Source organism: Engystomops pustulosus, chromosome 6 (assembly GCF_040894005.1).
Source record: "Engystomops pustulosus chromosome 6, aEngPut4.maternal, whole genome shotgun sequence".
Classification (NCBI taxonomy): domain Eukaryota; kingdom Metazoa; phylum Chordata; class Amphibia; order Anura; family Leptodactylidae; genus Engystomops; species Engystomops pustulosus.
Window position 1 is genome coordinate 146,043,601 of NC_092416.1, and position 22,910 is coordinate 146,066,510.

Here is a 22,910-nt window from a genome sequence, read left to right on the forward strand (position 1 = left end):
GGTATTGCACAAAGACACAAAGGATGTTTGTATATGAAATGTCCAGGAGTTATTGTATGTCCTACAGCCGTCCTGTGGTAATGATCGTTGAATCCAGGTGGTCAGGCAGGACTCAATAGCGCATGTCTGGCCACCTCTGCCAAAATGTGAGGTGGTCGTATTCGAGGAAGCTATCTCGTTTCTAAGGGACAACATTGCTACATTTATGATAAAATTATCTTCACACAGAAGATAAAAACATTTTTTTTTAATAACATCCAATTGAAGAAATGTTTACATATGGCAAATGAATTAAATTAAATGCAAATGCCCAGATGGGAATACCCCTTTAAGCAATGGTGCAGCGATGGTACCTTGGTCACACAAAGGATGCAGGTAGCGGTAACATCCCTGCCTGCATCTAGTGATCATCGCCGTGTGTGCCTTATATGTACACACTGTCCATCGCTATTAATCAATGATTTGTCTGAGAGCCAGATGCAGCCATAAAAAGAGCCACATATGGCTCCCGAGCCATAGGTTCCCTACCCCTGCTCTAGACAGTGAAATGTATTTTGAATTTTAGGATTCCGAGACTTGAACTCTTCGGGTCAAGTGGCTCCATAATGGATTGGTTCTCCCTGCCAAAAGGAGTGTTTTTTTTAAGACTAAACTGTTGCCTTCAAATTATAAACACACAATTAACCAAAACGCTTTTTTAGAAAAAAAAAAAGAAGCCCATATGAACAAAAAATTCTTTGTTGAAATTTGTGCCATAATGACCAAGCATTTTATTTTCACCTTCCTCTTCCAAGAGCCCCAACTTTCTTTTACTTTGCAATTGTTGCGGCTGTATGAGGGCTATCAAGCTTTGCAATACCACTATTTTTCAAAATTAATATATTTTTGTTAGTTAATAACTGGTACAATGGTGTAATTAAAATAATTACCCCAGAGGTTTACATAGCAGCGAATTCTGTGAGCAAGAATAATTTTTGCCATACACAAAGAATTTAGGGATGTTAAGCAAAACAACGCACCCTGGTATCTCTGCCTCCAAGGTTGCCTGGTCTATGGAACTCCCAACCAGATTGGGAGTGTAAGTGGTAATGGGACAGAAAATCAATGGTCTTAGGCTACATTCACACTGCCGTTGCCCGCCCGTACCGTAGCGGGCAACGGCAGTGCACGGGGAGAGGAGGAGGAGGTGAGCGCAGCTCATCCCCGCCCCTCTCCATAGGAAGTAATGGGGCACGGCGCCGTATTACAGCAAAAGATAGGACAGGTCCTATCTTTTTCCGGGTACGGAGCGGTACGGTGCCGCACGTGTGCCCATTGACGTGTATGGAGGATGTATATCGGCCGTATATACGTCCTCCATACGTTAGTGTGAATGTAGCCTTAGTGGTCCCGATGAAGCAGAACAAGTGACTGACCACAGCTGGTCCTATGATGCAACACGACCTTTGTAGACTGGAACCATGAGGCGAGGCAGGGTATGCTCCCTTCATTTTATTTATCCCAGGAGGTTTTCCAGGGTGCAGCGGATATTGCCTTATGGTTAAAGGACATTTACCACCAGGATGCAGAATTTATGAAAATCAGGCTCATTTGCATAATTGTTAAAGCCTTTTTTTTCTTAAAAACAAGGGCATAAGAAGCTAAAAGAGGAGCAGATCCTGCCATAGGGGCACACACCAGTATGTCAGTGTGCTCAATGTCCTTTAAACTTCAAATGTTACATAAATAGTCAAAAGAAATAAAGAAATCATACCCATGTTCAATAACATGGTTTTACAGACATACGCTGCAATATAAAACTAAAATGATATAAAACATAACATTCTGACTCAGAAGGACTTAAAATGAGTTAAACATAACCTTCAGTCATTGTGCAGGCACAGATCCTAACTAAAGACATTCCATGAAATTAAGTTACATCATCGGCTGTTCAGACATTACACATCCCCGGTGAACCTCACAGCCTAATTTTTTAAGTAGAGCAATTATCTAAAATATTATTTCAATAATATAACATTTATAATGTGGAGCTTAACTTCAGGCTCTGAGCTTCCCTTTACAGAAGACCTACAATAAGAGGTCTCAATAAAGCTGCACTATACTGCAATCCAGAATATTACAGTACAGGTGGTCCCCTATTAAGAATACAAAATTTACAGACGACCCCTAGTTACAAATGTTGGTAATCTGCTGTACTTTACCCCTAGGCTACAATAAACAGCTATAACAGTTATCAGATGTGTCTGCAATGAAGCTTTATTATTAATCCTGATTCTTATGACAATCCAACATTTTGAAAATCCAGTTGTCACAGAGACCAAAAAAATTTTGGCTGGAGCTACAATTATAAAATATACAGTTCCGACTTAAAATTCAATTTAAGAACCAACCTACAGAACCTATCTTGTATGTAATCCGGGGATTGCCTGGATTAATTATCAACATTAATTATCAACATAATTGATAATTAATCCAATGCCAAAACCGAAAAAATTCCAAATGTGGAAAAATTGAAAAAAAACTGCATGTGCGTCAAGTTCTTGTGGGCTAAATTTTTACGTCTTTCACTGTGCGCTCCAAATAACACCTTTACTTTATTCTTTGGTTTGGTACAATCGTGGCGATACCAAATTTATACAGGTTTTATTGGGTTTTAATACATTTTCCAAAAAATTAAACGAATGTGTACGAAAGAGAAAAAAAATTGCCGTCTTCTGACGCTTCTTCATACTTTGGTGTACAGCACTGCGTGAGGTTTCCTTTTTTGCAATGGCAATAACCGTTTCTATATTTTGATAGATCGGGCATTTTGGGATGCGGTGATACCTGATGTGTTTGTGATTTTTACTGTTTATTATGTTTTAAATCAGTTGTAGTGGAAGGGGGGGTGATTTGAATTTTTTATATTTTATTAATTTTTTTAACTTTTTTTTCACTATTTCTTAGACCCTCTAGGGTATTTTAACCCTACATGGTCTGATCGTTCCTAGTATATACTGCAATACAACTGTATTGCAGTATATGGAGTCTTTGCACTGGCTCATAACGAATCTTTCAAAACATTCGATGACGTTCGGGGGAGCGACAATCTCAAGAATGATGGCGGTGGCCATGCGCCGCCCACCGACCGCGGGTGTTATCGATGGGTCTTTGCTGCAAAATGCAGCACGGGCCCATCTCTGTATGAAGAGGGCCCACAGCCCACGAGCACTCTTCATACACCCTTCATAACCCATGCCGCAGAGCGTGAAGGGGTTAATAATAATAATTCTTTCTTTATATAGCGCACACAGATTACGCAGCGCTGCACAGAACTTGCCAAAACAGTCCCTGTCCCCAATGAGGCTTAATCTAATCAACCTACCAGTATGTTTTGTAAACTGTATTCAGACTGTGCAGCTCACTATAGACAAAATTAGGCCGAGCTCACATCTGAGTCTAGACCTCCATTGCTTTTGTCACATACAATAATAACGTTAAAGAAGTTGTCTGACTCTTTTGGATATCGGGCTGGGGAGTTGTAAAAAAAGAAAGCACTCACCTCCTCCAACGCTCCTGATGTCCCGCGCCGCCGCCGCCTCTCCGGTTTGTGCCCATGTTCAACTTCCGCCCACCTGTCCCCCATTCCTAGTGCCACCATATCCAGAAGCTGAACTCATCGGTTAAAAAGTACATTGATTTCATTGGACTTTTAACGGCTCCGTTTATTTGAGACATGTGACGCTTGTATTTAGTTTACAGACGCAATGGAAACACCCAGGGATGGGGCTCGAGACAATCTCAAATGCATGTCGATTGAAACATGCGATGAGTAACCAGAACTAATGTCATGCAAGACACCGGGTGCTGGTTACTGATCGCATGCATTTCACTGCGTCAAGCCTGGCCCTGGGCATTTCAAACACGATCCAAACGTGACTTGTGATCACACCCTGACACAATGTTAAGACCTCTTTCAAATGTTTATGTGATATATGTGATGTCTTATACGTGGCTCCTACCGTGATCCCATGCTGAGGTAACCGTTACCATCGCATTTGCTAAGCGCGATGGAAACACAACGTTACTTTAAAACGTGATCAAGCGGGAAGCATTTGGATTGTGTGAACGCAGCCTCAGATGTTTGTTTGCATCGCATTAACATGCCGTTTACAACACAAGTGTTAACAGCAACCACATCTCGTCTTCTCAGCTGTCATATGTAATTACAATTCAAAGCTCTATGCAAACGCCAGAGAGAACAAAACCTCATACAACTGGTCACTAATGCAAGGTAATGGATAATAAACATTATTTTAACGAAGGACGATTAGCCGAGGTGAGAACTTGGTCTGAATGATCCCTTTCAGGTCAGTGTGTTCAGCAGGCCAGGCCTCACTGGCAGGACAATATACTATGCCTGTCCCTGAGGTGACAATATCAGTAATTGTACAGGGTGGTGTCATGGCGGCCTGTGTTATACACATCACATGGCCGCACCTATGTGACACCAGGAGGGTTCATGTACATTTCTCAGGTGATTTCTGTAAAATAATTGAGGAAAAACGACTGTGAGGGAAATGGATGTGAAGAGACACAAAGCAGTGTCCAGGGCGCAGGCAGCAGGCGCCATTACCCAGCACTCCCTGACTGACAGCCTCCAGCACAGACGGCGCAGCCTTCCCGCCCAGACGCGCCTCCTCCCTCTCCCGCACTGCTGCACCCGCTGACGTCACTGCGGTTACTATGGTGACACTGAGCTCACCCCCACCCGGCGGCCGCTGCTCCCGCGTTGAGAGGCGGCTGAGGAGAGGGGAGGGGCTTGTAGGAAGCGGAAGTGGCGGCCAGAACGGAAGTAGAACGGCATTGAGTCTGCAGAGGGGACAGTGAGGAAGCTGAGCTCGCTCGGATTTACATCAGCACGTTATCACCGGACAGCGATCCTCAGGTGCGGGGGCGGCCGGGGAGGAGGGGAAGGGCGCGGCGCGGCGCGGGCTTCCGGTGAGCGCAGTCAGGGCTCCCGGGGAGTCGCTGGAGAGAAGGGCGGGGATGGCGGCGGCGGCGGCGGCCTGCTGCTCCCCGTCTCCTCCAGCCCAGCTCCGTCATCCGCGGGCACTGCCGCCCGCCCTGTCATTGTCACGGCGAGGAGGGAGCGGAGCCGTGCGCCATGTCTGTCACCACAGCCATCAGCTGGGCCCCTGGGAAGCCATTGCCTCATGCGGCCTGTGATGTGCTGCAGGGGGCGAGCCCTATCCTGGTAGTAATGCACCCAGCCCCAGTCACACGGGGAAACGCGCAGAGCCTATTGTTAGGAGATGAGCATTACCTCTGCATCACAGGCCTCAGGATGTCACATCCATTCATTACAATAGCGTCTATTTCAGAGCTGCAATGCCAAGCGCAAATACTTGCCCAGCTGATCACACAGCCCCCCCCCATGGAGACTTCAGATGATATTTGTATACATCATTCTGATCTTATTGAAATTTATAAGTGAATGTCAAGTATAGAAATCAGTTTCAGGTTCCCTGTTAAGGATAATCTCAGGTTAACCCATTTTCTTCCAGCTAGAGCATAAAATTGATGCAAGAAGGGCCCATCACAGCCTTGCACTACACACACTACCTGTTCATTTCAGTGATATGCCTGCAATACTTCACCTCACCTGTGGTGGCGCTACAGGGGATTTAGTCGTTTTTTTTTAACAGATTATGTTGAGTCCCGTTAGCATGATGAAGTTTCACATCACAGGTCACATTTTTAATGGCATACAGAATTTTTGTCCACATTTTGACCCAGGATCTCCCTCACTTACCCATAGCAGGGAACCTTTGCTACTACACCTTGGGTCCATATTAGTGATGTGACTTTAGGAGTTTGATTTATTCCCAAATTAAATCTCTAATACCATAAAATGGAATGTATGGAAACTACAACTTATTCCACAAAAAACAAGACCTCCATGTGATTGAATTAATGCACAAGTAAAAAGGTTGTGTTTTTTTTTTTTTTTTTTTTGCAGTGACAAGGGAAAAAGGGAAAAAAAAATCTAATTATGTTGTTATCCTGTAAGAATGTAGACTGCCTCTGCTTACATGCAATTTTAGGACCCATAAACCTTTATGCTATGCTCTCCTTTATGGCTGTGTATTACACGGTCACACGTTTTAATGGCTTCCATGCTAAACTATCTGGCAGGTTCCCCATGCAAAATTGGTTATATTGTTGGCGACCTAATAGTGGGTCACTGGCTTATTTCACTACATGGGTTATCTGGGTGCTAACCCACTGGGTGCTACATTTAAATAAATAAATAAATAAAAAAAACCTCTACCTTGCATAATAGTTTCTGCAGGTTTTGGGTGTCTATTGCAGCTGCAGGTTCTTCCACTACTTTCAGTCTTAATGCAATTGATAAAACCCAGACCCAGTTTTGAAATTTTGAACTATGGCTATTTTCAGCCCGGGAACCAACCTAAGTGTCCCCTGTTCACCCTCTCCAAGTTTAGTGCCGCCAAAGTAAAGGTTGCTGAGCTGCGATACCAGTTAAAACCCAACAATCCTGTATTTTTAATGATATTTTTAACCTATGATTATTCTGGGATTTGAATATTGATCACCTGTCCTTCGGTTAGATGATCAATACCAGATGGCCAGGAGGTCCATACCCTGCACCCCCTGCTAGTCATCTGTTATAAGAGATGGCAGCTTTCAGATAAGTTCTGATATCCCTTCACACAGTGCTTTACATATTTTGGTGTCTGTTCCGGGTGTGGCTCTTGCCCCATTTATTTGAACAGCCAATCTGCATTCTGCATATAGATAATCTCTCAGATCCAGTGTCCGATGTATATCTTCTGCGCATTTACTATTCAGTACCATCTGCAGGAAGATGGCCATGGTGATGCTCAACTGTATCATGACCCCTATTATCGTACACCTCTCCAATAATGGCAGCCTCCAGGCACATTTGTGTACATGGATGTGACCAGTATTTACAGCTTTTTCTGCATGTTCCTTCACTGCTGGCAATGATGGCTTATTGAATTGGTCCACAGTGTCCTCTCTGACTGTCCCATCCTTTATGCTGAGGAGCTGGGATCAGATGACTGCTGCTTGTCAACAGTAAATCCTCTCAGGGCCATTCCTGTTAATTACATGTCATCCACACTGTACAAATCCATGGTCGGAAATGATCACATCCACTCACATAACTATACCAGAGGGGACTGGAAGTATGATTTTTAGATACAATAAAATAATTAGAAAATAAATGAATAAAATCTTGACTAATCTCCACATATGTCCGATTTTCACGGAAGAATCACAGAGCCGAGGATGGGACACCCCATGGAAAAGCAGCATGGATAAAGTTATGCAAGGAAGTAGGGACTCGTGCCCTGTGGTTGGTTGCATGCCACCAGTATTGGGCTGGAGCCACATGATGGCATGGTCATGAATCCCATTGTGTGGCTGTAGCTTTGTCATCTTGTCATCCTTTACTTATGCAAGTGAATGCATTGTAGAGGATTCTGTGACCTCAATTAGCAGTCCCAAAATTTTCTTTGGCATGCGGATTATCTGGTCATACTTGATGAGGTAGTTATGTTCAGCTTCTGAATTATGTCAATTGTTGCAGATCTCGCTCAACATACTGTTTGCTGTTGCATTATACAGCAAACCCAACAGATCCCATTGTCTATAATGCACTGTTAGGTTTCCATAATGGGGTCTGTTATGTAAAAGCATGAAATTGCTTTCCCTGCTTTACCATTTTGACAGAAGCTCAGAGCCTTTTCTTTCTAATATTCCCATCCATTGTTATTGTATTATCGGCAATTTTCCACTGTGAAATCCTGAAGGTGGGAGTTCTTGGGTCATTAGTATTTGTCACCAACAGCTATATAGACCCGTGGGTGCCAGCACCTGGTCTCCTCAGTTCTTGGCTCACTGCTGCAGTTCTCCTTTCCGTTACTAGACAGCAGCCGCTACCTAGGACATCACATGGAAAGAAATATTCTGTGGAAAGTTTGCAGAGCGACCCTCACAGGACACACGTTTCTAGTTTCCCTGAAACAAAATATATAAAATGGTTTATGTATTTATTTTTTTTATATATACATAACACGTTTCTGTTAATGTCAAAACATGTTATCTTATTTGTCTCAAAATCAAATGATCCTAAACAGTAATTTGTGATGAAGCTAATACTGCCTATCTAGTGTGTGAGATTGTTTTGTTTTTTTTCCTGCTTTTTCATAAAATCATTGCATTTCTCCCAAGATGGCAAATATATGAAAGCTTTAGGAGCAGAGTAGCTCCCAGTCACGTGGTTTTTCTCTTACCGAGTGTCGGTGCTGCCCCTGGTGGTCAAAAATCAGAAAGCAGCCTCTAAATCTGCAGACAGCAAGCTGAACACCGACCAATGAGACCTAGAAACGTATATTCCCACTATGCTTTAAATGTGTATATATGTCTGGCAGTCTGTGCTCCCAAGAGCAGAATATGGTGTAGGGTAAGATGTGGAGCTAGGCTTATAATAGGAGTGGTACATTTAAGTAAGTTTAGTGCCTGACTCCTAGTTTTGATACCTCTCCCCGTTAGTGTGTGCCCACATAAGGCCATCAATCACTGTGTGCGTGGTCCGCAGGACTCTCGCTATCTCTCCTCGGAGACCTGTCAATATGGTCAGGTTACAATCCACCTGTTTGAGTTTGAATCTCCTTTATCTTTTCAGTAGAATTCAACATGGACAAGTGTGAACTGGTACAGAAGGCCAAGCTGGCTGAACAGGCCGAGCGCTATGACGACATGGCTGCTGCCATGAAAGCCGTGACTGAGCAGGGAAGTGAGCTTTCCAACGAGGAGAGGAACCTGCTTTCTGTCGCCTACAAAAATGTTGTAGGTGCCCGTAGGTCCTCCTGGCGTGTAGTCTCCAGCATTGAGTCGAAGACCGAGGGGAATGACAAGAAGCAGCAGATGTCACGGGAATACCGTGAGAAGATCGAGTCGGAGCTGACTGAAATCTGCACAGATGTTTTGGTAAGATTTGTGGCTATGGTATTAAAATCAGACGGGGGCTTTTAGTGGTGGGAATGAAGGACCAGGACCTTATTATACGACCTGCTGCATATATACAAGTTACTTTTTTTTTTTTTTTTCTTTGAATGGATGGCAAAGAAAAAAAGCTGTGGAGTTGGTACGGCACACTTCTGACGACATACGTACATACATGTTCTTATCAGTTTTACCTCATATAGAGATATATGTATGTGAATGCACACCTGGTTGTCGCCACGTGCAGCGGGATGACTGATGAACCAGCTGAAAAATGACTGGCATCTGTTGCAGCTTTTGCTGTGGTAGGTGACTGAGCGCAACCATTGCCTTGTAAATGTTCAATGTCCCAGAAAAAAATGATCATGCTATAGTTTCACAATCTGCAGCACTTAACATTTTTTCCACATCCTATATATGAGATTTGTAAATCTCATCCACTATGATGCTAGTGCATTACACTAAAGGTTTTCTGTACACAACTAAAACTGAATTTGTTCTTAAATCTGACAATACTAATAGAGCCAGCTGTGATGACCTCATATTGGGACTCTCACCAGATTTTACCTTATTAAACCCAGACTTTTGGTTCTGTAACCGGTGGGCTGGCTGACTGAATGAACCTCCCACTGTGCGTAGCACAAATGCATATGCAACCTTTTTTTTGTGATGCGTTCCTATTTCTCTTTCCCTTACGATGGAAATGTGAAAAAATAGGACGAGCATGATCTATATATATATTATATATTTTAAGTCTTGGTACAAAACAGAACATTGTACAATAAGGCCATTAATGGATGGCCCATTGTAATGAATGGCAAGAGCAAAGCTGCAGGGGCATTTACATGCGGCAAGATTGTTGCCCAGTAGCGCAAACAGCAAAAAAACCTAGGCTAAGAAATTTACAAGCAAGTATTTCTGATTTCACAGCAGACAAGTCCTCGTAGTAATGATTTAGAGGAATTTGCAGCTCTTGCCGCTCCCATTATAAAACTTCTTAGTTGACATATGAATGGGCAAGGAAGAAATGTACATGACATGTGACTGTATTCATTTTCTAGGTTTGTTATCCATGGCCGCCTTTCTTCTAAAATCAACTCTTAAAATTGTGCTAATTAGCCAAAAGGGCTATGACAGATGCTACCAGGGATCCTCCGTGCTGCAGAGTCACCGGCTGTTAGTGTGAAAAGGGCACTTCCCCCTCCTACTGTGTGCTGCAATTTTCTCTGTTGCCATGAGACTTACAGAAATCAGTTGATTGGGGGAAGGGGTGGCTGACAGTCTAGAGTGAAAGCATTGTGGGGCTCCGGTAACACCCTCCAGAGCCCTTCTGGTCATTAGCATAACAAAAGGTTGATTTTAAAAGGAAGAAGGGCATGGATAACAAATATAAGAAGATTACCACAGTCACAGTGCCTAGAATGGTGAGTTTATTATGCTTGATTTTGATGGCAGGGGTATTCCAGATTTTAAAATGGAGGCTATTCCATAAGGCTGGAGTTGTTTTCAACATTGCGTTTACAAAACGCCTGCGCTAACTCAATATTAACGTATGTGTTAGTGCAATGTTAACACAGGTATTTGTTAAAGCATGTTAACACTTGCATTTTGTAAACACAATGTTGACAACTATGTAAATAGGCAAATCTCCTCTAGCTGTTTGAATACGCATGCGTTAGACGCAGCCTTGAAGGGGTAATCCTAGCTGAGGTATTTCTGACATTTCTACAGGATGTCCTACATACATAATAGGTGCCTGTGCAAACTGCGGAGGAGGGTCCACTAACCCCCTTCTCGTGGCTGGGTTCAGCCATTCAGGCTTGTTGGAGCGCCATGATGATACCATAATGATGACAGCACAGCCTCTCGGTTTGTATTGATGGTCTCTCACACTTTGTGGGTTGTAATACTGTCCCCCAGAGCTGGTACCTTGTCTAGCTGATCGTTTGATTCTCCATCTTTATGGTGTATGAGAGCAGAAAGGAGACACACATTTCCTTGCAGAGCTGTCTCACACACTGCGCTTCAACTAAAGGTTGCAAGAAGGGAAAATGTGTGTTTTCTGGAGCGGAGCTTTAATATTTGTATAATATTTATGTATTAATGTGTAAGCCAAGGGCCGACGCCAGCACTGGTCATACCTGGGCAAGTGCCGGGACCCAGAGGTGCTGGGAGGAGGGTGCGGTGGCACATAAGACTGTAGATAAGGAATCCATGGGGATGAGAGGGACTTAATCCATAGTGTGTGTGTGGGGGGGGGGGGGGGGTTGGTATGATAAACTAGGGAATATTTTAGGGAACAGGAGACTGTTTATTTGAGTTTATGAATTTTTAAAGCTGCCATGTGAGTTAACTGCAAAGGGGCCCACTGAGACCTGGAGCCGACCCTGCTTTAACCCACAGCGTCATATAAATTCATACACCGGGCACACATTTGTTATAACATAAATGAAGATCCCTCACTCGGCTATAGGGGAGGGGAGTTTCAGCACCCTGTTCCTTACCGATCAGACCGCTGACATGACAGAGGTTAATTAAATCAATAAGTGCCCTTTCGTTCATAATATGATGTTAAGACATTTCCTGGCAAATGAGTGGTTAAACTGTGCATATTTCGGTTGCTATAGAAATACTTGTGCTCTGCATCTTTTAATAGCGTTTTGCTCGCTATTGGCTGCATCCGACATTAAGGTAGAGCTGCTATGAATCCACAGCAGGGACGTTCTGCTCATTCTCAATGAACATTTCTCTAGATGTTGTCTAAAAATACTCAATTCTGCATCCACCTTGTGGTTTCTAATGTACCCGACTCCTGATGATTATACCTTTTATACTGCTCTTGTGCCTATTTCTGGAGGGGAACGTCCCTTGGACTTTGCTGTAGTTAAAAAGAGATTCCACCTCTTGGGCCAGTTTCATGTGACAATTGTTTCACTAGGGCTTCTGTGACAAATTCTTCTTATTGAGCCTTAAAGGGAACCTGTCATCAGAGCCTTTATATTTAATTTTTTTTTTAAATTTCCCTTATCCCCATAGACATTAATCATATCCCCCAACAGTTTTTTTAGAACAGTCGGCACCTTCTTCCGCACAGTGCAGATGGTGGAGAGGGCTGGACCGTCTTTGCTATTTGTGCATGCGCCTGCATCATTTGGTTATTGAACTTGGTAAGTGACTCGCTATGGAGCATGTGCATATAGCAGTGGAGAGGGTCCAGCAGCCTCCACTCTATCTGCGCCTTGCAGAAGAAGGTGCTGGCCACGCAAGTGGGAGTCCTGTTTGCTACAGTCAGCAAGTACATGGGCGAGGATGGTGGGTGCACCAGAGAAACTTCTGCTTGTTCAAACCACGCCCTGGGGACACAGGCAACATGCTAGTAGGGAGCCAGGTAAAACTGTGATCTAATTTATCTTTTTAACAATAAATACCAGAAATTTTATAAAAGCTGTTAAGAACCATGATGATTAATGACTGTAGGGACATGAGAAATTGAGCAAAGTTTTTTTTTATTTTTTTATAAAGGCACTGCCACTGCACCGTGCATTATTCAATGAAGTTATTGGTTTGATGTTGATGTTTTGGAAATTGTTCTGATATCTCCCTTTTGTGATTTGCAATGAACGGATGGAATGACTTACATTACAAGTGGCGAAACGTCATCTCATCTGGAGATTCTGCTTCACACAGAAGTGATTTACATTAGAAGAACTGTAAACGTAACATTTACCAAAACAGAAAAAGCTCTTCCTTCCGTCACAACTGTCTCCTATTAGAATTCCATCTAAAAAATGTATTAAAAATAAATGTCCAGCCTCCATCACAATTGTGTGTGTGTAGTTGCAGTTACAACTGCATTACAATCTGTTTTGAGGTGGTTACGTTAACAAAACTACCCCAAAAAAAACACTTCAAAGCTGATTGCTATGCAGTTTTAACAGTAACGCATGGCTGCACCCTTAGGCTGCATTCACTCATGCTTTTTAAAATGTTAAAATGCGTTTGGCTACTTTGACAGCGTTTTTCTTCATTGCTGGAAGTGTAAGCAGCAGTGTAAACGTTTTCAGTTGCTTACACTTGCAGCAATGAGGACAAACTCTTTAAAAATAGCCAAACGCTTATAACACGCGCGTCCTGGCACACGCATTTTGATACAAGCAACAGCCACAACCTTAAAGAAAAGGTAAAAAAACCTAATAAACTGCCAGTATTTTCTCAATACCACCACACTGGAACATGATCAAAGGGGTATCATTAAAAAAAAAAAAAAAAGGAAAAAAATTCCTAAATGGGTTGTAAAACATTGGGGGGTTGACTCTCTAGATGCCCTTCAGTGTAATTGATCCTGTGACCAGGTATATGAGCAACTTTGAGCTACTTTGCTTGGAAGTAGATAGGGGCACTGGTGCAGTAGCACTGTACACTAATCTGGACTCTGCCTATATCAGATGAGCACTGAGGAGCCGACGTGTCAGACCTCAACCAATCCCCAATTCACGACCCATCTTAAAAATGGGTAAATTGTCAAGAACCCTTGAACCATTTGGGCCTTTTGGACATTTTTAAAATGGAGATGGTTGTTCTTTTTGCAGGACCTGCTGGACAAGTATCTGATTGCCAATGCAACACCACCAGAAAGCAAGGTCTTCTATCTGAAAATGAAAGGAGATTATTACCGGTACCTTTCAGAAGTAGCCAGTGGAGATAAGAAACAAGGTAAGGTTCTGCCTGTCACTTACATTACACCAACACTTGTACTGTGTGTTAATGGTTTTACAGAAGACAAGTAAACTTGAGGGCTATGGTTAAACACAAAGCCAGTTACAACATTTATAGAGGACAATGAGGTCGGTAAAACACCTGTTGCTGGCCGGGAGGGGGCTGGTAAAACTAGCCCCCTCTCGGCCACCAATTGGGTGTTTTTTAGGCTCTCGGACAAGCCCTTTAAGACTGCAAGTACCAGAATGACTTGGAATCAGGAGCCAGAGGGGGCAAGTATAAGTTTGTGGAACACAAATTCGGAAAACCCCGTTAAGCATTGTTGGTGTAGCACCAATTCTGGCATCAGAATCTTGATTCAAATGAGCCCTGTACACTCCCAAACTATTTAAGTGTAAGCTTATTGCTCCCCCTAGTGGCCACTGACAGCAGGATTTTACTGTCACAGTGACCTAGATTATCGCTTCATTCTATTTCTCCCTTCTAGTTTCAGTCCATGGTATTTGAGGCTTAGTGTGAAGTGAAGGGAGAATGGGTAGGTAAACCACTCTGGTTGAAGGTCTGATGGTTTAAAGTGTAAATGAGATGTAGTACATGAATTATTAGGTACTCATGGATTGATAACGGCACAATATGTATTTTTGCAGCTGTGTATTGTCCATAGTGATTGCATGGGTGACCATAGCTGCCATGGATTATGTAAGAAGCATCTAGTTCACCTTTTTTGTATGGGCTATTGGTATAAGAATTGAGTCCAAATGTTTTGCCTTCTGGACCCTTCAGCACATGCTGTATAAAATTACAAAATTATATTATAAAATGATAGGTATTGGTCACTGGCTTCACTGACCCCGCAAATGTCAATCTGCAAGTTTAGTGTTAGAGGTCATCCTTTGCATATGATGCAGAAAAACAAGGTCTCTGTACAAGAACTAGTGATGGCAATCTGGGAGCTCTGGCTGCCATGAACAAACCAGTCCATAAAGTACAAAGCTGTAATCCTCACGCCTACAATTTGCTGGAAATAAACTTGTAACATGGCACCTGGTTCTGAATCTCCAATGGATCCTAAAGATGGCAAAGCCTAAAATTGTGGTCATGACACGGTTTTGTGTTTTTCCCCACATTGACCTGTAAGTCGCTTTCATGCAGAAAATGTGATTGACAGACTTGTTGGTGCATGTGGCAGGCAATACGTGGTTGGGTAACGCCACCTCTTCTCTCTTGCAGGTACTGTAGCCAACTCTCAGCAAGCTTATCAGGATGCTTTTGAAATTAGCAAGAACGAGATGCAGCCAACACACCCTATTCGACTCGGACTGGCCCTAAACTTCTCAGTCTTCTACTACGAAATTCTTAACTCCCCAGAAAAAGCTTGCAGTCTAGCAAAATCAGTAAGTGTCTTTAGACTAGGGCTGGGATCACAGCAGTGTCACCGGTGCCACTATAATGCCCTGTTTATTACATTTGAGAACCAGGGATGGAGTTACTTTTTGGAAAATCTTCCTTTGAACTTTATGCATGAGATTTTATTTGATTTCTGAACACTGCTAATTTAAAAGGTTCATTATTATCCAGTGGATAGCAATCTGATCGGTGGGTGTCTGACATCTTCAAACTCCGCCTTATCGTGATAGCAGGGGTCCCTTCTTCACTAATTGAATGACGCTCCAGGTCAAGCATCGTCACTCATGTTTCCTGCCTATGTGAGTGTCGGGATAGCTGAGTGCTATCCCATGAAGTGCTCCAATGTTCCCATAATATTTAACCCCTTAACTCTTTGTGACTGATATATCGGACGCAGCGCAGATGCTGGCTCAGCATGAGATCTGAGCTTGGCTAGCATTGGAATACACTGGGTGTCAGCTGTAATTAATAGCTGACATACCAGTGTAACACGTTGCAGTGAGCTCTGAATACGGGTGTTAAACCCGTTAAATGCGGAGGTCAGCGTGACCGCTGATCGCTGTCATGGCAGCACTGAGGTCCAATCAGGACCCAAATACTGTCCTCAGGCTAATACCTTGCAATAAATCAGTATTGCAGGGTATTATCATGAACAATAAATCAGATCATTGCTTGTTAATGTCATATGGTGGAACTAATAAAGTAAAAAAAAATATATATATATACATATACATAGCATCACCGTGTCCATAATGATCCTTAAAATTAAAAAAAAACATTATTGAACCTTGCTTGATGAACACAGTAAAAAAAGTTAAAGAGAACCTCTCACCAGGGACCTCATTTTCACTACAGACAGGTTGTAGAAGCCCATTACAGCTGCAGTGCACAAAAAGCCTTGCACCCTGACAAAATCCGGGGGTAGTCATAGGGGTTGGGATTTGGTTTGAATGCATTTCAAAAAACATGTGACTTGTCTGTACTGCAGACTGCCTTCATCTTTGTACTACTGCACAGCTCCCCCCCTGATGTCACCTCACCAGGCTGTAACCTCTGTAAAAGATCAGGAGGGAGGAGCTGTACAGGAGCACAAAGGTGTGGGCTGAGAGCTGAGACAAGTCACATGTTGTTTTTTGTGCATCCAAACAAAGCCCAACCCCTGTGACTACTCCAGGATTTTCAGGATGCAAGGTAAGTTATAACACACAATTATATTGTAATGCAAATGCTTAGAGAAAGCAGAAAGGCATTTTTACAGGTGTAATAGGCATCTGCAACCAGTCTTTAGTGAAAATGAGGTCCATGCTGACAGGTTCCCTTTAAAAACCCACCAAAAATTATTTTTACCTATTTCATCCCAGTGATCAAAAAACATATGTACTCCAGAATGTACTACTGTGCACATGTCCTGCAATCATCCAGCTCCCTAGCTAAAAAGTAAAAATGTTATTCCACTTGGAAGACGGCAATGCAAAAATGCTAGATTTCTTCCCCCCCCCCCCTTTTATTTGGCAAATTTAGTAACATGTAAGAAAAAATATCTAAGTATAACTGTAATCGTATTGACCCATAGAATAAAGATAACATGATTATTAGGCTAAACGGTGAACACCAAAAAAGTAGGAAAAAAATCCAGTACAGAATTGATGCTTTTCTACTCCTGCCCTCAAAATTTCGAAGTTCATAAATTTTCAACAATAGGAGATACCACCCGAAAATGGTAACACTGGAAATTGTCTCATCCCCCAAATAAATGCCGTCACATGGCCCCAATAACGTAAAAGCTAAAATTTTATAGCCTACAAAAGGGGCCAATGAGGAAACTAAAATCCTGGCAGCTACGGGGTGCTCCTTCCCTCCTGCGCCTCGCCATACATGTGATGAAAAACAATCTCATCGCTTTGACAAGTTAACAGTTTGCAAAAGTTGTAACCATATAAAGCGACGCAAATCAGAATACAAAAAAATGGGGCTGAAAATGGCTGCGTCCTAAAGGGGTTAAAGGAGTGGAGTGTCTGTATACATGCTCAGCCTATCACTTCATTCACATAGTGGGAACGAGACCACCTTTGATCAATGGGGTCCCAGCAGTCGCACCCTCGCCAATCAAGCAGGTCACCTATGGCGTTGATAGGAAAGTAATAAAAACACTTGGTGCAACCCCTTAAAGTGGATTTACATTAATGACCTATCCATAGGGTACTGGGGGGCACTGATTGCTATTACTGCAGTTGCTTAGCATTTACACACTGATACAACTGCTGTTCTGCCTTGATACCATCAACGGAGAAAAGGTTTACTTCATCTCTTGGGCTCCCACTAATCTGATATGTGTAATAGTGATTTGTTTCTTTTCAGGCATTTGATGAGGCGATAGCTGAACTGGACACATTGAATGAGGAGTCCTATAAAGACAGCACTCTTATCATGCAGCTACTAAGGGACAATCTTACAGTAAGTATAACCCATGTGTCCTGCCAAGTGGCTTTTGAAGAATGAGGGATACTTTAAATGAAGCTAATCCAACAAGAGATTTTTATATCACAGTACACATCTACACATCTTGTATACATTCTGAGTTTACTTTATATCCTGGTGCTGCAGGGGGTGTATGGAGAGAGCTCACTGGCTAAGTTCTCTACATACACAGGGGGGTGTCAGCTGTATAATACAGATGACACCCATCTGTTGCTGGCAACGGTTTGTTCTGGCAGGTTAATTGCTGTGGTCAAACCTGACTATAGCACCTAATATCGCTGCCGATGGCCACCCCCCAGGTACTCGTAGGCTTGCCATGTATAATGATCTCCAATAGCCTGTGAATGATAACTTATTGGAGATTATCTGTAAAATTGCTAGTTACTGCAAGACAGTAATATTGCAGTATAAAGTATGAACAGTCACACCCAGTAGGGTTAGAGTACCCTAGAGGGTCTAAAATAATAGTAAAAAAAAAAAGTTTTTTTTTTTTTTAACATTGCATGGAATATTCAGTGGCGCCACTAAAAAAGTAGATTTTGTCCCGCAGATTACAAGCCCTCACACATCTCTATAAACAAGAAAGTTATCACTTTTGGAATGAAAGGAGTTAAAAACAAACGCAAAACTACTGTAAGGCTTAATACAAGTGCTAACATTTTGGGGCAGATTTATCAAGTGTGTGAAAGTCAGAATATTTCTCGATGCCCATGGCAACCAATCACAGCTCCCCTTTAAAATATTCATGAGCACTGGTAAAATGAAAGCTGAGTTGTGATTGGTTTCCATGGGCAACTAGAAATATTCTGACTTTCACTGACACTTGACACTTGATAAATCTGCCCCTTTGTGTTTTCGGGGGGATAATTTGGCAGATTAACTTTACCAGTTAGGAGTTTTCGTATACTTGGCGAGAGCCCTGGCAGGTGTAGTTACAGATATGGGTTCTGTTCCAGCTTCAGGAAGCTATAAAAAAATAAACTGGAGAATGAGCAAAGCGGGTTTGTGCCTCTGGCGGTGGGAAGGCTCTTTCGGGCGCACGTATACAGTATTTGCACTGCTAATCTCTAGCACTGACAGGGTTATGATGAAGTGCAATAAATTGTCAAGTGGTTCAAAGATCGCTCTAGTGCTTGTACAGCTGCAAATAGGTTTCTGCCTGGGATTGTGTCTGCTGCGGGAGCCAACCCCTTGCACTAAATTATATGAGCGGGTGTTCGCTTTGATATGTGATTGGTGTGAGCAAGGGGGTGGCTGTGTAGGAAGCAGGGATTGTTGTACATGTCCTAAAGCCACGGATAAGCAAGTCTCTGCATGAGCTGCAGCATCTACTCTACACTTTTGGCCTGTCCCTACTGTTAAATTAAATCTACCATTTGTTTTTATGCATTATGAAGCAAACATACCTTTAGAATGCTATAGCTACACTGATGCAGAAACATGTCTTGTTTAATCCCTGAACCAAGTGGTTTTGCTAAAAAAAATAATTATATAATTCAGGACCTTGGGAAAGCTGGGTCCCCTGGCTGCCGTAGAAAAACGCATTACTTTCACATACACAGGAGCTGCCTGAACTGTCCAGACAGGACTAATCAACCTGAGCTGGGTGACTAGCACAGCAGCTGGGGGGATGGAGCAGCAATTGTTTACTTCTGCTAGTCAGGGACAACACAGTGACATTCCCTGCTTAAGCTGGACATAATTATATCGAGGAGATTGCGGGTGCAGCCATAGGAGCAACTGAGCCTCATTCTCATAATTTTAGAATTTTTTTTTTTTTCCAGCAAAACCACTCGGTTCACGGATTAAACAAGATATGTTTCTCCATAAGTGTATCTACAGCATTCTCAATGTATGTTTGGTTCTCAGCTGATTCATTGAATTATACCTTGTGCAGGACCTGAAGAGAGGAGTGTGACTTGAGGATCTAGGAATACAAAGAGTCATGCTCCTCCCTTCAGGCCCTGCACCATTCATTATTCAATTCATTTAGCTTTGACTGTAGTGTTCCTTTAAGATAATGGTAAACTTTGTAATGTTCTGTATTATAGCCAAGGCCATTTTGGCCAATGAACACATACAAATTGGTTTTCTCTTCCAGGCTTCAGTGATTTCCCCCACTGATTCCTTACTGACCCTTCTTTTCAATAGGCTTTTTCACACTTCTGGTTTTTTTTCCACTTATCCGTGCTCAGTTTAGAACCTGTTCTGTTTTGTGTTCAATGACAACATTGGATCAATAGGAAAAAATTGAAGCAACATTGAAAAGAATGGTTTTCTCTTCCTGGCTCCAGTGATGCTTTACTGACCCAATCTTGTATGTGTCCATAGGCCAAAATGGGTTTACTGAAAAATCACTGAGCTGCAAATCAAAATCTTTGTCACTGCTCGTTGCTGCTAAGATTACAGGAAGTGCAGGGACTGTGGGTTACTCATTAGCATAATCTTAGAAGTAAGGAGGCCACGGGTAACAAATATAAGATGATTACCACAGTCGCAGTGCCTGGACCTAAGTTTACTTGGTTTATCCATGCTTAATTCTGATGGTAGATTTCCTTTAACTCTTTAGACGGTCTTTAGATAATCTCCTTACACATCTAACTCTAGTTATAGAAAGACTTAATCTTTACCCTCATTTCCATGTCTCTGTTGCTGCTTACAGGACTTCATATTTACTGCTCACTACAGGAAAAAGGAGCAGAAAAAAGGCAGAGAAGCTGATTTTCTCAATGAAGTGTTTTGTGAAGTTTTTACCTGTACTATCCATTTACAAAATAAAAATTCTCTTCAGGTTTAGTTATACCCAGTACTTACATCTGAGGTCAAAATTGAAATCTGGCACCATAATTTTGATATGGTCATAACCATTTGTCTCGTTGGCTGGGGGAGGTTTGGGTCTGATCATGTAGATGTTGGTGTTGTGCTATTGTGACCCTTATCCCTGATTTATCTTGTAGCTATGGACTTCAGAACACCAGAGCGAGGAGGCTGACAACGTAGAGGGAGACAACTAACAGCTGCCACGCATCCAATTTTTTTTTCCACTCTCACTCTGTATTGTATACTCCCCTCGTGCGACCAGTAACTAGAATAGTACATCGACTTTCACAACCTCCGTGTAGCAGAATAATTTGTGGATTTAAGGAAAAAAAAAAAAATTTCAGGTGTTTTACCGGACAAATACATTCTAATACTTCTGTATATATGATATATTTGTACTTGTATATCATATATATGATTTAAATATGTAATTATGTCTTTTTTTAACTGAACACTGTGATTATGGGGTTTTGCTAGTAACATTCTAAGTGAGGATTCCACCCTCCCTTCTCCCCCTTCAACATTACTATCTATTTTAGGACAAAAAAAGTCGAAGTACGATTCTGCTGTACCTGTTTTACAGGATGTTGGTGACCATACTGTATCCCCCGGGGTGAATTGGGTTCATAACATGGTGTTTTGTTTCTGTATCAATGATCTATTTTGATTGAGTTAAATATTACATATGGAACTTTAATTTGTAAGCCTGGATATAATAATCAAGATTTTTTTTTTTTTGAATATTTAGTCATGTTGAGTTTTTCTATTAGTGTGATACGCACTTTTTTGCCACTTTGTGTTAAAGGAAAAAAAATATTAAAATTATTATGTCAGGGGCTCAAACTGTAAAGTACAACTATATTGGAAAAGATTGATCGTGGTTTAAAAAAAAAAAAAAAAACGGATTGTAAAAGGAAAAATAATTAGTGTCTGTGTAAGGTCTTCCCATCGTTTCTGTTGTGGAGTAACTTAGAAATCTGGTCATTTTCTTTCTTCCTTGCCATAGTATTTTAACTGTTTACATATAGTTTCTTTTAATGACCGCAGCCCATTCTGCTCATAACTCTTGATGGTTTCTTTCTTTTCTTTTTAGAAAGGTCCTGCTCCATTATATCTCAAAACCTGATTAATAATTCCTTATATATCAAAATCTGATTAATAATATAGCCTGTGGGTGCTTTAAGACGCTAGCCCTTCATACGGTATTACAACGAAGCCACATTAGATGCCTGAAAGGGAATTTAACCGTGACATGGCCTGGTTTCTACAGAAAGGCCTCGCTCCTACTGTGCTCAGTGCCAATCCTGTGCTGAGTTTAATGATTAGGCTGATTTTGCTAGGAAGTCACAGCTTTGGCATGTGGTTGTCCTTAGATGTCAGTCTTCTCAGATCGATCTTCACCTCATGGCCAAATTCCTCTAGTCTGAGGACAGAGAAGGAGCATGGAAATAGTAATGCGCATTTCCTTTCTCTTACTGCCTTATTAATCAGATTTTTTTTTTTTATTATTTCAAAAAAAGAGACCTCTTTAGTCCAATCTCTTTAATGTCTTCACGCCCCACACTTTCTATCTCTTTCACCAAATTTGGGAGTCTTTACAATTTAAGTTGTATATCACCAATATTCTAGGCATTTACGCAGTAAGACGTATATATCTATGACATTGTAATAACGCGCATAGTACTGTATTTAGTTAGTCACTGTTCAGGCTGTCACAGCATCATTCCGACTTTTTACATTCCACCCGGCTGTCTCTTTTTCTCAGTGTCTGTCCGTCTGTCTGCTTCAAGGCAAAAAATAAATAATCCATGCACTGATCTTTCAGTCTCCGAACAAGACGTACAGTTAATACTTGCGCTTTATAAATGCAGTAGTGAATGTGGAACTGAGCCTGTCTGTATATCTGGTAGCTCTTTATTTTTTTATTATTGTTTTGGCTTTGTTTTTACTGACCAGTATTCTGCCTAAGGTTTGCTTCTGTGTTGGTTTAATTACCTAGCACACACGTGGTTGTGAAAAATTTAGTCTAGCGCAAAAAAAAAAAAGAAAACTTAAAAAAAAAAATGGTTATTGATGTACTCAAATTTGTGTATGTATTTTCAACAGTTCTAGTTTCACCCTACACAGAATAATCAGGAACATGTAACAATTCAAGCAAAATAAATAATCCATGTTACCTGTGTGGTTTTTATTTATTTATTTTATTTGGAGAGGGGGGGTTGGGATGTTATGGGTGTGTGATAATGCTGTATGTTCACCGCAATGGAGTTGTGGAAGGTTGTCAAGTTATCTACCGTCAACAGGATAGGGTATAAGATGATTGGTGAGGGTCTAACTGCTGGGACCTCCTAGCAATCTGGAGAATGGGGAGCCTGTTCTCATCAACGGGTAGAGCAGTAGGTTCAGGCACTGTTCACTACTATCGGGATGTCGGAAATTGCTGAGCTATGTCT

The 22,910-nt window shown here is 41.9% G+C and overlaps 1 protein-coding gene across 2 annotated transcripts; it reads left to right on the plus strand.

Moving 5' to 3' along the window:
• Window positions 1-4,767: 4,767 nt before the first annotated feature.
• Window positions 4,768-22,560, plus strand: YWHAB (tyrosine 3-monooxygenase/tryptophan 5-monooxygenase activation protein beta). 2 transcript variants are annotated; one of them, XM_072111660.1, is made up of 6 exons: window positions 4,768-4,927; window positions 8,717-9,021; window positions 13,626-13,749; window positions 14,983-15,146; window positions 17,518-17,613; window positions 20,595-22,560. In XM_072111660.1, the coding sequence occupies exons 2-6, from the start codon at window positions 8,728-8,730 to the stop codon at window positions 20,649-20,651; spliced, it is 735 nt and encodes a 244-aa protein (XP_071967761.1). In that variant the 5' UTR covers window positions 4,768-4,927; window positions 8,717-8,727; the 3' UTR covers window positions 20,652-22,560. The 2 variants fall into 2 exon arrangements, with proteins under 2 accessions (XP_071967761.1, XP_071967760.1); XM_072111659.1 differs by having other exon boundaries at window positions 4,769-4,927; window positions 8,720-9,021.
• Window positions 22,561-22,910: the final 350 nt, after the last annotated feature.

Coding starts and splice junctions, on each gene's coding strand:
- YWHAB (XM_072111660.1), top strand. CDS start 8,728: ATGGACAAGTGTGAACTGGTACAGAAGGCCAAGCTGGCTGAACAGGCC. Junction 15,147..17,517: donor CTTGCAGTCTAGCAAAATCA/GTAAGTGTCTTT, acceptor GTTTCTTTTCAG/GCATTTGATGAGGCGATAGC. Junction 17,614..20,594: donor TACTAAGGGACAATCTTACA/GTAAGTATAACC, acceptor TTTATCTTGTAG/CTATGGACTTCAGAACACCA.